Raw genomic sequence first — 14,819 nt, 5'->3', positions numbered from 1 at the left:
AAAAAATAATTTAGTTTTTAAAATTCTGAATGAAATTTCCATTTTGTATAAATTATACAGTTAAGCTGTTTAATTATCCTTTGATACAAACCCAACTTGACATTTTATAAAAAAAATTATACACTTCATATGGTTATCGTCAAGTTGTCACTTGTCACATTCTTGTTGCTGTGTGGTCGGTATTCGGTTTACTATTTACAGAAAAAAATTATAGTTAAAATATACTTTGAGATTTTCTTTTATTAATACTTGTTCATTATTTGCATAAGAAATTCGTGTTGACTGCCCAGAGTCCGCGAATTTCAAGTAATTTCTTTTTACTTTCAACATCAGATTTATCGGGTAAGTATTATACTTAAGAGATTTAAATTACGTGTAAACTAGAAATTCATATAAGATTCACTGATCCATATCTTTTGTTCATTCATTCATTTCTTGTTATATATTGTAAAACTTCTTATTGTAAAATTTTTAGGTTTCCACCATGTCTCAAACCCTCACATTCGGTGACTCATGCGCTCCGATAACATGTCATGCTTGGAATAAGGATAGGAACCGTGAGTATTGACTGTTTCGATTATAATAAACAGCAATAGCTTCTAAATGACAAGTGTGAATTTAATATATGTTTCTCTTTTTACAGAAATAGCTTTCTCGCCCAACAACAATGAAGTCCATATATATCAGAAAGAAGGAAGTGAGTGGAAGCAGACAGACAATCTTGTCGAACATGATATGAGAGTGATGGGTATAGATTGGGCTCCTAACACCAATAGAATTGTCACTTGCTCTGTTGACCGTAATGCTTATGTTTGGACTCAAGGAGATGATGGAAAGTGGACTACAACTCTTGTTTTACTGCGCATTAATCGCGCCGCTACGTGCGTAAAGTGGTCCCCGATGGAAAATAAGTTTGCAGTTGGTTCAGGGGCTCGATTGATCTCCATCTGCTACTTTGAGAAAGAGAATAATTGGTGGGTATCTAAGCACATCAAAAAACCTATTCGTTCCACTGTGACTACTCTGGACTGGCATCCGAATAATATCCTTCTAGTGGCTGGATCTACTGATTTTAAAGTCAGGGTATTCTCTGCTTATATAAAGGATATCGAAGACCAACCTGGACCTAATGTTTGGGGCTCCAAGCTTCCCTTGGGCCAGCTATTAGCCGAGTTCCCTTCGGCTGGAAGTGGCTGGGTACACAGTGTGTCTTTTTCTGCTGATGGTAATAAAGTGGCTTGGGTGGGACATGATAGTTCCATCAATGTTGCTGATGCTACTCAAGGCAAAACTGTAATTAAACTCAAGACTGAATACTTGCCATTTTTGGGGTGTATTTGGATATCTAACAATACCCTCATTGTGGCAGGACATAGCTGCATTCCTTTACTTTACTGCCATGATGGTGATGAAATTAAATTTGTTGCCAAATTAGACAATACTCAGAGAAAAGAATCAGGAGGTTTGTCTGCCATGAAGAAGTTCCAGTCGTTAGATCGTCAAGCTCGTATCGAGACAAGTGACACGTATTTGGATTCTATCCACCAAAATGCTATAACTTGCATTAATCTTTACAAAGGAACTAAGGCAGATGCTGTCAAGTTTAGTACTTCAGGATTAGATGGTCAGCTAGTCACTTGGGACCTCAGGTCTATCGAGTCACTCGAGGATCTGAGGATTCACTAAAAGAAAACACATAAGCTAAATGTATCATTTTATTTATTTAATAAGTGATAATATAATCAGTTTGCTTTTGAGTTCTGAAACCACTCAATTAGAAAATGAAAGGGCATGGAAAGCTGTGAAATACATCACAATCACAGTTTGATCAGTCTAGCAAGAAAGAAAACACAAAGCGATCCGTGGTGAGTTAATTCAGCTCCCCATATTGTAAAAACTTCAAATATACAGAATAAACTATAATAGTTACAACATCTATGATTTTTATTATACAATTTAAATTTTAACTTTGATAATCAAATAATTTATATAAATTAGACAATAAGACTACTACACTCTATGTATAATAGATCACTTTTAATACTACTGAAGTACTGATGCTGTCATAACATTAAAAATTTATGAAATTAACAAATGTTTTTTATTCATCGATAGACATACCTCCTTCTAGGGACTTTAGCTTATAACAGATTATTGTATATTTTCCCATAGAGGTCAGCTCGTCTTTATAAATAGTTATATTAACATCAAAGTCATACTTTAACCTACTAAACTATAAGGCCATTTCGTTTGTAAATAATAAGCAATTTATTGCGTGTTAGAGATAATATTGAAAACTGGTCCGATGCGAATGAATACTCGTCTGAGCACCGACCGCAGCTCCGGCTTGAGGTCGAAGCAAGTTATTTCACAGAGCACTGGGTAGTAGCTCGATACGTGCGCCGCAAACTGTAAATGACAAAGAAAAATTACTGAAATTTCAATTCTCCTGAGATTAACTATAAGGTTAAGTTCGTAAGCTGTGCTGGGGTTTTCCCATAGACCAGTAGGTTTCGAAACTATTTCAAACTATATTTATCAATGTTTGTGTAGTATATTGGATATTTTTATGATTTTAATTCTGAAGAATCCTTCACTTATTTAATCTATTAGGTAAACCAAATTTTTCTATTCTCATACTTCCTTATCATGGTCAGAAGACCATGATAAATAAAATCAAATAAGGCGAAATACTACCCATGCGAGATGTATAAATTTAATAATTATATTTATTTCATGATGTTATCTGATTTGGAAACATATATTACAGATTTTATAAGTAGTGTTTATTTTTTATTTTTTTTATAAAACTAAATCACAGATTTCCTGAATTCATGCGCGAAGAACACTGCATAGTCAAACATTATTGGAATGCTTATCACAGGATTAGTAAAATGATTCATATAAGAATATCAACATCATTCAAAATATTGATAGTACACGTTCAATGTCCTAATCGCAAGTCTCGAGTTTCTTATAAATGAGTCGCTTTTATCGTGTTAAAAAAGGAACTATTATAACTACATTTTTATATTTAATCTGAAGTATACACTTCGGTGTAGTTACGGTAAAGTATTTAATGATATCCTGTTTCATCTTATCAGTTCACAACATGTAGATATGATAATAATCGTTAGCTACAATTTTAATTTATGGAGCGTCGATTTTATAGAAACAGTTAGACGGCGTATCGTTATAGAATAATAAATTGATTCGTTCGATTACGGTTGAAATCGAATTTGGAAGACTATTATATTTTATTCAATGAACCGATGCCGTAACCAGCAACTTTGCTTACTGTTTGTTAGGAATTTGTTATTCATTTTTTGTAAGCTTATGATGTCATACGTGTTTACTATTTATTTATTTATGGTCATTGTATTTTTTTTTGAGACGGCAAAAGATAAACTATCAAATGTTCTAACGAATTATCTTTACAATGTTAATAAGTAACAACTTCTATGCCCATACAGGATACAATAATAAAACAATAACGATGAGTCATATGTCACCCACGGGAAATGGTGAGAAATGTTTCTTTTCGTAAGTAATATTTACTGACCCATATTCGCTCTGGAAATCCGTTCAAATATCTAATTAAAATTCAATAATATTAAAAACTTACTCGTTCATCGGGCATCTTGAGTATTCTTGTAAGAATGAGAAGAAGTATCGATGTCCATGCGTCTCTGTGAGCTTCATTCGTTAACGAACCAAAATATTCGAGTGCTTCACAAGAAATAGTTATTAGGCTTTTTTGTACAGCCGGCCAGTGACTTCTACGCGCTTCGTCGCTGTACATCTTGAACAATATTCGCAGCACACAAGCGAGTGACTGGGTCTCCTGTTTCAGCATGTTAGGTTTGACTGAGCCCTTGAAATTCGCCTTCCAAAGTACATTTCTTTGCGCGTTGTTCGTGTTAAAGGTTTTAGCAAATCGATGACTGCACATTAGACATTCAACGAGTCGTAGTAAATGCGGTGAGCTAAGTAATCTGTACATGCCTTGTTCTTCACGTTGACATTCCTGCTCTGTCCCTGGAGTGCCACCAGTCAATTCAGCAGCAGCCAGTGCTAATGTTTCAGCATCTTCCTTCCTTGAAGTAGCAGGATAAAATACGATATTATCAATTGTTTGAATAAGTTCCAACTGCACTACACACTTGATGAGTAGACTGTTAAAAATCCGGTTCGATGATTTCACCTCATCTCCTCCTTGCGGCTTCTTTAATATGCCATGACGAACTTGAGGCGTTTCACCGTCTTCACCTTCCTCAGGTTTCCATGTAAGTAATGTAGTAGGTAAAGTGCTGTTAAATATATCTAGCATTATCTGACAAGTCTTGTTCCAGGTTTCTTCGTCGTATTTCGTTCCATTCGATATGACTAGATTTTCCAAACAATTAGTTCCTGATCTCGCCAGTTGTTCGTTATCTTGCTGAACGCACCAATGTAATTGTGCATAAAGTTGTTCGAGCAAAAGCGAACCAAGAATGTCAAAATATTGCGTGAAGACATCGACGATAGCATATAACGCGTGATTGCAAGTTGTAGTCATCCATTCATTTTTCTCTAACTGATGTTCAGGTAGCTTCATATTGTCAAATATTCTAAACAAAATATTAAATAGATCTCTCCACCAATGAGGACGGAATGATTCACCATGTGTTTTAATAATTTCAAAGAGGACAGTTAATCCTCTAGTGCGGACGTCAAGTTTGCAACGGCTTACGACACATGATAGCGAAAAAAGAAGGGGAAACCATCCACGCAGCCACACCCTGTCGACCTCAGGTGCACCTTGTTCTCCTTCGAGCCCGGCGTGTTCAGCAAACAGCTGTGGGGATGTTCCCACTGCTGACGCACAGGATCTGACTAGTCTTATAGCTTCCATGGACGTATCTGGGAATTTAGCATTACAAGCAAATTCAGACAAACATTTTACCGCATCTTGGAAGGAATCTATCATAGCGGGAAACTGTTTTTCATACAGTTCTGTAATAATTTTGCCTGTAGTTTGGAATGCTAAGTCGACAATCGCTTCATCTTGGTCACTTGCTGCCAAATGAAATACTGAAAATATGTTTTTCCAACCAGATTTTATGTTCGGTGCCTGCGAGTTGACCATTTGAGCGATGCATCTAACAACCATATCTCTTATTGTCGGCGAGCTATTCTTCTTCATAATATGTTCAAATGGTCTCAAAAAATCTTTTTGGAACTTGAAATTAGCGAATTCACCCTTTTCAATGAATTTCATGGATAATTGCCTCAAGGAATCAACTGCGAAAAATGATATATCTTCGTTGGCACTGCAGCCTACTTTATTAAAGTGGTCACCTAGCACTTGCCATATCCTAGACCACTGCAGCCTAATTCTGCCCATATTATAATAGGATATTTCAACAATTTTTTGTAGAGAGAACATTCGTGGATTTGTTGGATGACTTAATTCATCTAATGATACTTGACAGAGAGCTTTGACGAAATCAACGATTGCATTACCGTCAAGCCTTGTAGATCCTGTGAATATTCTATCTACTGCCACAACTACACTCTGTGAGCTTGTTTCGCCTATATGCTCCTTCACACTTGGATCCAATGTCATGAGACTGAATTTCAAAGAATCAGGTTGAGGTTTGATTCCTGATCCAGACAAGAATTGTGGTCTTACACCTGTTCCAATAAGTTGTGCCAACTCTAATTGCGAAATGCATTTCACTACGTCGAACCAGCTATAGCCTAAATAATTACCATCAGTGTGTGCAACAGTTATGAGGGTTTTGATAGTGTCAATATTTTTTGCTTTCATTTCAGTAATAGGTGAATTAGCCGTTAGCAATGTGAAGCGGGCTAGTGCTTGAACATACGCATCTCTTTCAAGTGACATGTGGAAAATACAGGCTATTCGAATAGCGCATCGAATGCCATCTAAACATAATGAAGCAATTTCTGGATCATCACAATCTTGAAGCCCGACGGAAAAAGCCGCAAGGAAAGGTGTCCAAGCCATTTTAAACATGGGTCGCACGTGCTCAACATGTTTAGCTGTAGTGAAATGAGTTTGTACGTGAGAAACAGACTCCATTAAATTCTTAGCTGCGGTTGATATTTGCTCCATTTCCATATTCCATATCAGTTTACGTTTTTTCTCGTTAGAGATCATGTGTTTACCAGGCTTATTTGTGTTTTTCATTTTAATTTCATGACCTGCTATTTCGTCATAAATTTGAGATAAATACTCACGCGGCAAGTCGTTATTGTCGCTTATACCACTATTCAGCTTAATGTATTGTTCCTTTGTCATTTTAGTCTTCACTTGTGGTGAGTGCAAATCTGTTGTTAGCATTATAATGGAAAATGCTAATACATAAACAGTATCAGCACTCATAAATAATGTATTAGTAAGATTACATTCACAATAACGAGCAGCAAATTTTTCCATCAATCTGTCAATTTTTTGAGCTTCACCGGGCAGTCTAAACCCTTCTAAGAAATGCCGTAACGCAGCAACAATATCCATATTAGAAAATTTCATTGAATCAACATATGCATACATTACTTCTTTGGAATGATCATCATTTTCACCTAAATACTCACCAATAAATATTTTATCCAATCTTTCATCAGTTAATAGCCATTCTGCTATTTCTTTAGTTGATGTGCCAAGTAAGCCTTGCTCTTGTAGAAACGAAACTCCTTTTTTTGGTTTTCTATTAAAGAGCTCAATTCCTGTTTCCCAAACTTCTTTTTGCTGTTTCAAAACTTCAAATTGCTCTGGTGAATCCAGGGTTTCCCGATTCCCAATATTGCTGGATCCTGTAGAAACCAAACTAAGGCTTGATCCGCCGTGTGATTTAATGCTTTGACGATCTGTATCCTCTTTAATTGGTCGTTCTCCTAATGTAGTTTGCATATTGGGATTGATGTATAATTCTTTACTCCACTCTACCATGCATTTTAATATGGAGACAAGACATTCTAGTCCTCGAATTCTCATAGATTTTTCTTGATTAGGTGTCGCTCCAAGTTCTAAAGCCTGTCTTCCTTGAGCTATCTTAGAAACATCATTAACAAGCCTTTGAAATAGATTAGCTGCTGATAAATCACAGTCATAGTTGACATAAATATCAACTACACTTTGGGCATCACCACATATTCTTGTCAGAGCTTGAATTACCATCCATTTATGTTCAAATGACGAGCTAGTGGTTTCTAAAATATTCATGAAAATTTCTTTAAAGAATACTTCAATTTGCTTTTTTAAATGAACTTTAAAATTTTGTAGCAAGGCCAAGAAAATTGCTAGGGAAAGTTCAAATACTTCAGGTACAGAACTGACTCCATTTTTAGATAAAGCAACACAAAGATATTGCTTTATTGCAGTTATAAACATCTCATTATTTCTAAAAACAGGACCAGCATTTTGCAATATAGACAAAAGTAAATGTAAGGAGAGAATTTTAGATCTCAATTCATGTGATTTTGGGTCAGGTGTACCATCAGGTAAAGGTTTCATTGAAAGTTTACATAGAGCTCTAAAAACAAGAAAAGCATCCTTTTGTAACACATGTGTGAACTTAGCTGTCACTGAATTATCATTTTCTGACGCAACATCAACACTCTCTTGTGATGGAATTCTCGTCATTGTCGATTCAATATTAATTTGACCATTGCTTTCTTGAGAAACACTGCCACTATCTTGTGAATCTGATGGATTTTCGTTATTGTCTGGACCACTTTGGCTATGTTCTTCTGTAGTTTTCTTAGTAGCAATTGTAACTGCATTATCAATAACAGAATCAACTATTTGCTGAGCTATCATTTTTGCTTCTAATACCTCATCTACAACCTCAGTTACTGGTGTTATTTCTTTACTTTCTTCGTGGACTTGATTGGCTGTTTCCTCCATTATTACATTTCCATTAGGTATTTTATGGTGACTATCACAAATAGGATTAGAGCTGTTTGCTTCTGATTCAATAGCTTGGTTTTCCATTTTAGTAAAAATAACATTTAACATTTGAGTTAGGGTAGCTCTTGCAGTTGTTTGATTAATAAGATTTTTACTTGCCAAATAAATATTATAACAGGTTCTGACAGCCAAAAGCACTGTACCTTCATGGACTTCAACATGTTGGCTAGTTATCACAGTTAGGAGGGCTTTGATTATTTGAAGTTGGACACCTTCATCTGTTTGAGGGCCATTGAAACAACTGCAAATGGTTTCGACTATTCTATCAATTAAGAGCTTGCGAGGTGTGGTTGAATCAGGAATGTTTCCAGTGAGATGACCATAAGCAATAAGTTTCTGGAGGCAATCCAGAGCTGTCACAACTATCCGAGATGCTTTGCTTTGGCAAGCCAATTCAAAGGGAAGGAAATATTTTTCTGCGGTAATAATGTTGGATGCATCATTTTTTGGTAAAGGGAGTGTGCCAGATGTTGGGCTTTCGGGTGATTCAATTTGACCCCCATTTTTTAATTCAGCTTTTATATCCTCTGTAACAAATAACCAATATTGTTAATTTCACATATCATCAAAATATAAAATTGCATATTAATTTTATTGCAAAATATGCAAATATCCTTGCTTTCTAGTTGAGTTTAAAAACTTTACTAATTGGCCATAAAAATTTACACATCAAGTTACTACTTCAGATAAAATAATGTCATGCTTGATTGAGACCATCTACTCATTTATTGTTAATCATTATTCTCTACCAATTATTATGCAAAGCAACATGATAATACAAAGTAGGTATCCCCACTACTAGTCTTCAAGGTCAAAACCCAATCACCATTTCTTGTGATCTTTTTACGATTTCAGCGCTTCCAGATGTAACTTAATTAGTAAAGTTATACAAATTAAATGTCACAATATTATACTATATGGGAAATATCAAAATGGAGCCTTACCTAAAGCTACTTCGCACGACTTTTTCAATTGACTGTGATAGGATCGTTTGATGTCCTTATCGGCTAGTATCTTTTCCAAAGCTCTGACTATAAACATTTCTTTAGTTTTAAGATTGGTTTGCATCGTTAGTTTATATGTTAATCACTCCATTCGTTCCAATCGGAATCGACTTATGTGCGCGGTGACTTCGTAGACATTTAGATAGTTCACATTGAGGCACTGGTATATTTTATTGGTAATATTAATTTCAATTTACTTAAGAATACAATGTAACATCACAAAACTTTACGCAACTAACGATTTGATTGAATTCATTTCAGCGAAACGGAGATCTCTCGACTCACACCTCATCACAAACATGTCAATTATAAAGCTGTGTTCAGTTTTACCATTTTTGTTGGAAGTTTTGTGACAAATTATTTTCAAGTTAATTACTAATTAAATTATATTACAAAGAAATGCAAAAACTATTCCTAGAATTACTAAAACTGTTTAAATGATGATTACAAAATATTAATGATAATGATAATTTATAGTGGTCGTTACTTTATTACCCTTACTTTCTTTACTTTACTTTATTATTATTTATTTAGTAGAATGTTAAGCGGAAATTCTATTTAATGACTTGATATTTTTTCATGCTATTATTTTTTATTTAAAAGAAATAATATTTTTCATTAAATATTCTGTTTTATCACAACCAACTCAATAACTTAACGCAATAAATCAACTCAACACTACTATTTTTTATTATCTGTCATACTGGAAATTTGTGATGGCCTCCCGCTGCCCGTCTCTTTGACACAAAATAACAATTTGCAAATATCATTTAAAATAAAGGGCTGTTTTATTTTGGACTCGCTTTGTAACAACCAACAAAATTGCTTCCACAATGACTGTTACGCGGGTGGCGGAGTCCCGCACGGAATTTAAATTAAAGAGTCTGCCCGAAGATGCTATATCCAGTGTAAAATTTGCACCAAAATCAAATCAATTTCTATTAGTATCATCTTGGGACTGTTCTGTGAGGTTATACGATGTGTCGGCTAACATTGAGCGGCATAAATACAATCACGAACTCCCGGTACTTGATGTTTGTTTCAGAGTAAGTGTTTGTTTACTTCCACGCTTTTCTAACCTAACAGAATATTTGATTACAATCATATATGTATAAATATATTGGTAATTTTGATGTTCGAAATAACTACGGCTTAAGAAATTTAATATTTACGTAATTTATCTTCAGGATGCTGTCCATTCCTATAGTGGAGGTCTGGATCAAACCTTAAAGATGTATGACTTAAACGCGACCAGTGAAACTGTACTTGGTGATCATAAGGGTGCAATAAGATGTGTAGAGTATGCCAATGAAGTTAATGCAGTCCTGACAGGGAGCTGGGATGGCACCATCAAGATGTGGGATAGCAGAGTTCCAAACTGTGTTGGAACTTACAACCAGGGAAATGAAAGAGTTAGAAAAAAAATATAGTTATTATTATTTACTTATATAATTGGATACTTAATTATTTTTTTTTTTATAAAAGCTATAATTAATAACATAAACATTTATTGGAGTTATGTACATATTCTACCAATCAAATGAAATGAAGCAAAGAAATATATTTGTAGATGTGAAAAATAAAGATTTTATATAACCACACTTTTCAATAAAAAAATATAGATATGATATGTTTATGTAGAATGTCATGTAATTATACTTGCTATGATTAATTTTAAAATCCAAAGACAAAACTGTTTGTTTCGGTGTAACTTAAAATTATATGTATGGATTTAAATTAGGCAGATAAGTATTTATTAAAATTAAAATAATTTCAGGTGTACACAATGAGTATTGTTGGTGAGAAATTTGTAGTAGGAACATCAGGTCGTAAAATATTTGTATGGGATGTACGAAACATGGGCCATGTGAATCAAAGAAGAGAATCCTCACTCAAGTACCAAACTAGATGTATCAGGGTTTTCCCCAACAAGCAAGGCTACGTCCTGAGCTCAATAGAGGGTAGAGTTGCTGTAGAGTACTTGGATAGTAACCCGGAAGTACAAAAGAAAAAATATGCCTTCAAGTGTCATAGAATTAAGGATGGTGGTATGTATACTTCTAAATAAATATTAGTACGAGTAGTTAGTACAGTCGTAAAAATGAAAAAAAAAACTAGTTAATGATGTTGCCATCTATTATGTTAAGTGCTGAAATCTAAATAGTTGTCAAAACAGTAAAAATATATATTTCAAAATATTTTTACTACTGTAAAAGTATCCATTTCTGTAAAAATTATATGCAGATAAATATATATATAAAAAAAAAAATTATAACAAGTCAAAATTAAACTATATATATATAATAACTATTGTTCTTTTCAAATGTTGCAGGCTTAGAAAAGATATATCCTGTAAATGCAATAAGTTTTCACTCTGTGTACAATACTTTTGCTACGGGTGGCTCGGATGGGTATGTTAATATATGGGATGGATTTAACAAGAAGAGGCTTTGTCAATTCCACAGGTAAATATTTCATAAATCTTTTTTTTTAAATTATGCTACTGACACACAGCAATACTTGATATTTTATTTTCCTCTTTGAAGGGTGCATGAGCCAGTGTAACTACAGGTACGAGGGACATAACATCTTATATCTTATATGGTGACCACTTACCATTAGGTGGCTCATTTCCCAGATCGCCAACCTAAATGATATATAAAACGTTTTTTTTTCAAATTTTTCAATAAGTCAACTGAACATCATTATTCAAACTTATCAAATTCTTTCATAATACTGTATATTCATCGGCTATCAGTAGTCCTATTCTGTAAGCACTCACTTCATTATCACTTATGAAATGTTGAAAATCAACTATGATATGCTATTTTGATAAGTTTATCCTATTATTATTATAGTCAATATTATTGAATTCACCTTTCTTGATTGTTCTGCAGTGAGTTTAGAGAATATTCTTGCAGTTCAGTACAGTAGTTCTACTAATTTTAATTCATTAGTAGACACAAATATAAGTAATAATATAAATAAGAGTACCTATTTATAAAAGATTGCTGACTTAATAGTTGTTCATATGTAAGTCAACAAGTTCAACAAGTATTTATTCGTGGAATAAAGTTGTGGTGTTAAAAATGAGTGATCCAAAAGGATTAATATTTTTGTTAAATATTAGTGATCTTTTTATCTTTGTTAAATATATTTGTGATACTGTATTGTTTGGTGACAATATAATTTAGTGTTGTATGCTAAAAATACTAAATGTGAATTTATTATTTTATCTAAAGTGGTAAAGTAAAATTATAACATAGTATTAAACAGTAGTGACCACAAAATTTACGTTGTTACAGTTGTTGATATTATATTTTAGTTATTGGTTTAATCAATTTAATTAACATGTTTCGTTAAAGTAAGCTCTTATAAGCACATTTTAAGTGTTAGTTATTTTAAGTTCAACATATGTATATCTACCACTACATGCTAGAACCCCCAATACCTTTTTACTCTTTTGCATGTTGCGTGAATATAGAATTTCGACGAAATACGGCCGAATAATTTAGTGTTGAACTAAATTCGGTGAGAGATTTCGACGAAAGTTTGTTATTACTATTGGATACTTATAAGGCTACATTTTGGTAGGATATTAAAAAATAATATTTGATTGACTAAAACAACATGTATGAAAGACCTGGAAACCAGTAAATCTTAGCGTGAAATTTGTTCCTGATTCAAGATCTATCTCTCCACCTGTCTCCTAACTATCATGCATTTTCACAATATGTATTATAAGTGTTGGCTATTGTTAAAAATGATATTTTTTTCCTCCAGATACAATACAGCGGTCTCATCCCTTAGCTTCTCTCACGATGGTTCAGCGTTAGCAATTGCTTGCTCACAACTAGACGAAACCCAGGCCGACGAGCCCAAGCCGGAGGACACAATCTACATCCGATATGTCACCGACCAGGAGACTAAACCAAAATGAGTGACAGCTTCGTCCCGATGATCTGTGGCTTTATAGTGATAGTGTTGTTAGCGAACGATCTGATATTTTCTTGTTTTAAACATTATTTATGAATAATTCGATGGTCTGGTGCTGAAAGTGTAACGATATTACGTAAAAAAGCATTCGTTATATGAACAAACCAAAAGTAAGGGTTGTTTATATTGGCCTTTAAGCACCAGGCCACAGGATTATATTAATTCAAATAATTTATTGATATTTGAATTATTGAAATAGGCACGTACAAGGAAATATTCTGTAATATAAAGCAATGTTAGTATCATTTATATGTTTAAATAGTTGTTTTGTGAAGTAGGTTATTTATAAATTAAATGCTCTAGTTCCTAGCTAATGTAGCTGAAACAAATATGTGTGTTCTTATAATTACTTTGACAAGGTTGCTTAAAATGAGTGTTATCTATAAAGCCACTATCGGGATAGTGAAATGATTGAGACATAGTGTGGTCCGTGATCTAGCTTTAAGTGATGAATATTTGAAATAAATAATAAGTTTTCAAGTGTCTTCTTTTATTTTAATAGTTATCTTACAACTTGTTTAGATGGAACATGAAATTATATCTTTTATATATGTAAAAATATGTTGATGTGTGTTGGAACATGTTGTACATATGGCCTTCCACGGAGATTTTTATACTTGTCAATATGACTTGCTACTAGATAGCGCTACATCAACTTCTATACCGTTCCACTTACTGTCATGAGTATTTGGTATAGTCTGAGCGCGACGAGAATAGGATCTTTAGGACTTTTTGGAATCAAGACACGCGCGTAAGGTCCCCAAACCTATTAGGTTTAGGCCGGACAGACCAGCTAGTTTGGTCGGACATTAGAGTAAAAAAGCCGGACACCCTTTTGACTATTGCCATGAATCTTGTTAATTTGTAATGAAATATAAATAAAATCGAATTAATTTCGTTTGCGAATTAAAAAAATAAAATGTAAAAAACGCAACAAAAGTCGGACAAGCCGGACACCGTTTATTTTGGCCGGACACGCAATCAAGAAGCCTATGTCCGGCTTTATCCGGGCGCCTGCCAACCCCGGTACGAGGGACATAATATCTTAGTTCCCAAGGTTGATGCTATAAGGAATGGTTAATATTTCACTTACCATCAGGTGGCCTATTTACCCGTCAGCCTACCTATATCGTAAAAAAACCTTTTCTACATTTCTAGGTCTTTAGGACTAGGTTAGCTTGTCTATTCATGAGCGTTAAGCATATTTTTTTTTGTATAATATTTTATGTTCAGTGTCGGTAAAGGAGATGAGATAATTGTTCAATTAATGTAAATTTTAGTAATTTTTTTGGGCTCTTAAAGAAAAATGCGAATTGAAGATATACTTACCTAATTGGTTAGGGCATAAGCATACATATTACTATTATTACGGGTTTACAATTTGTAAGCTTCTAAGGTATTTAACGTGAATAATAAAAATACGGTTTGGAAAGTCAGATTAAAAATGAAGTTCTATGTACATATAAAACATAGGAGTTAACTCTTTATTTTTAGAACAAATTAAAAGTACAGACGGTGGAAACCTAACTGGGAATTTGCAGGCCATATAAGCGAACATTAAAACGTATTCCAAACGTTCAAATTAACACATTTCGCGAATACACAAGAGATGCACCCGCGCAAGAATCCGCAATTAAATTTAAGAGCGCGCAGAGAACTGGCAAATTTTAATTTGAATTTCTCCGCGATCTTTGGGTGATGGGAATAAGGGTTATTTCGTCGAAAAATGGTTGATGTTTTAATATTGTCTAATAATGCTTACTCAGACTAAATTGGCGTCCAAACAATACATCTGTTTGAGACCACCTAAAGCCTTCTTAGAATTGTTACTTGGCAAAGTTCCA

The 14,819-nt window shown here is 34.0% G+C and overlaps 3 protein-coding genes across 3 annotated transcripts; 2 read left to right on the top strand and 1 right to left on the bottom strand.

The window, feature by feature from the left end:
* The first annotated feature begins 144 nt into the window (after positions 1-144).
* LOC125069569 (actin-related protein 2/3 complex subunit 1A-B) lies at positions 145-1,776 on the top strand. Its single transcript, XM_047679095.1, has 3 exons — positions 145-342; positions 476-557; positions 644-1,776. The coding sequence occupies exons 2-3, from the start codon at positions 485-487 to the stop codon at positions 1,684-1,686; spliced, it is 1,116 nt and encodes a 371-aa protein (XP_047535051.1). The 5' UTR covers positions 145-342; positions 476-484; the 3' UTR covers positions 1,687-1,776.
* On the bottom strand, positions 1,702-9,281 carry LOC125069568 (brefeldin A-inhibited guanine nucleotide-exchange protein 1). Its single transcript, XM_047679094.1, has 3 exons — positions 8,920-9,281; positions 3,626-8,502; positions 1,702-2,409 (listed from the first exon to the last, which is right to left on the bottom strand). Exons 1-3 carry the CDS (start codon positions 9,041-9,043, stop codon positions 2,269-2,271), a joined length of 5,142 nt encoding a protein of 1,713 aa, XP_047535050.1. The 5' UTR covers positions 9,044-9,281; the 3' UTR covers positions 1,702-2,268.
* A 409-nt stretch (positions 9,282-9,690) lies between these two features.
* LOC125069204 (mitotic checkpoint protein BUB3) lies at positions 9,691-13,455 on the top strand. The gene is made up of 5 exons (XM_047678607.1): positions 9,691-10,025; positions 10,167-10,391; positions 10,757-11,027; positions 11,312-11,444; positions 12,763-13,455. Exons 1-5 carry the CDS (start codon positions 9,813-9,815, stop codon positions 12,917-12,919), a joined length of 999 nt encoding a protein of 332 aa, XP_047534563.1. The 5' UTR covers positions 9,691-9,812; the 3' UTR covers positions 12,920-13,455.
* Positions 13,456-14,819: the final 1,364 nt, after the last annotated feature.

Source organism: Vanessa atalanta, chromosome 15, assembly GCF_905147765.1.
Source record: "Vanessa atalanta chromosome 15, ilVanAtal1.2, whole genome shotgun sequence".
In the NCBI taxonomy this organism is placed as follows: domain Eukaryota; kingdom Metazoa; phylum Arthropoda; class Insecta; order Lepidoptera; family Nymphalidae; genus Vanessa; species Vanessa atalanta.
Note: the sequence above shows the minus strand (reverse complement) of the source record. Positions and strands in the feature narration are given on the sequence as shown.

Bases quoted from the DNA above. Each gene is read 5' to 3' on its own strand.
- LOC125069569 (XM_047679095.1), top strand. From the start codon at position 485: ATGTCTCAAACCCTCACATTCGGTGACTCATGCGCTCCGATAACATGT. The intron at 558-643 runs GTGAGTATTGAC...CTCTTTTTACAG, and splicing joins TTGGAATAAGGATAGGAACC to AAATAGCTTTCTCGCCCAAC.
- LOC125069568 (XM_047679094.1), bottom strand. From the start codon at position 9,043: ATGCAAACCAATCTTAAAACTAAAGAAATGTTTATAGTCAGAGCTTTG. The intron at 8,503-8,919 runs GTAAGGCTCCAT...TATTTGTTACAG, and splicing joins GTCGTGCGAAGTAGCTTTAG to AGGATATAAAAGCTGAATTA. The intron at 2,410-3,625 runs GTAAGTTTTTAA...TGTCATTTACAG, and splicing joins TCAAGATGCCCGATGAACGA to TTTGCGGCGCACGTATCGAG.
- LOC125069204 (XM_047678607.1), top strand. From the start codon at position 9,813: ATGACTGTTACGCGGGTGGCGGAGTCCCGCACGGAATTTAAATTAAAG. The intron at 11,028-11,311 runs GTATGTATACTT...CAAATGTTGCAG, and splicing joins TCATAGAATTAAGGATGGTG to GCTTAGAAAAGATATATCCT. The intron at 11,445-12,762 runs GTAAATATTTCA...TTTTTCCTCCAG, and splicing joins AGGCTTTGTCAATTCCACAG to ATACAATACAGCGGTCTCAT.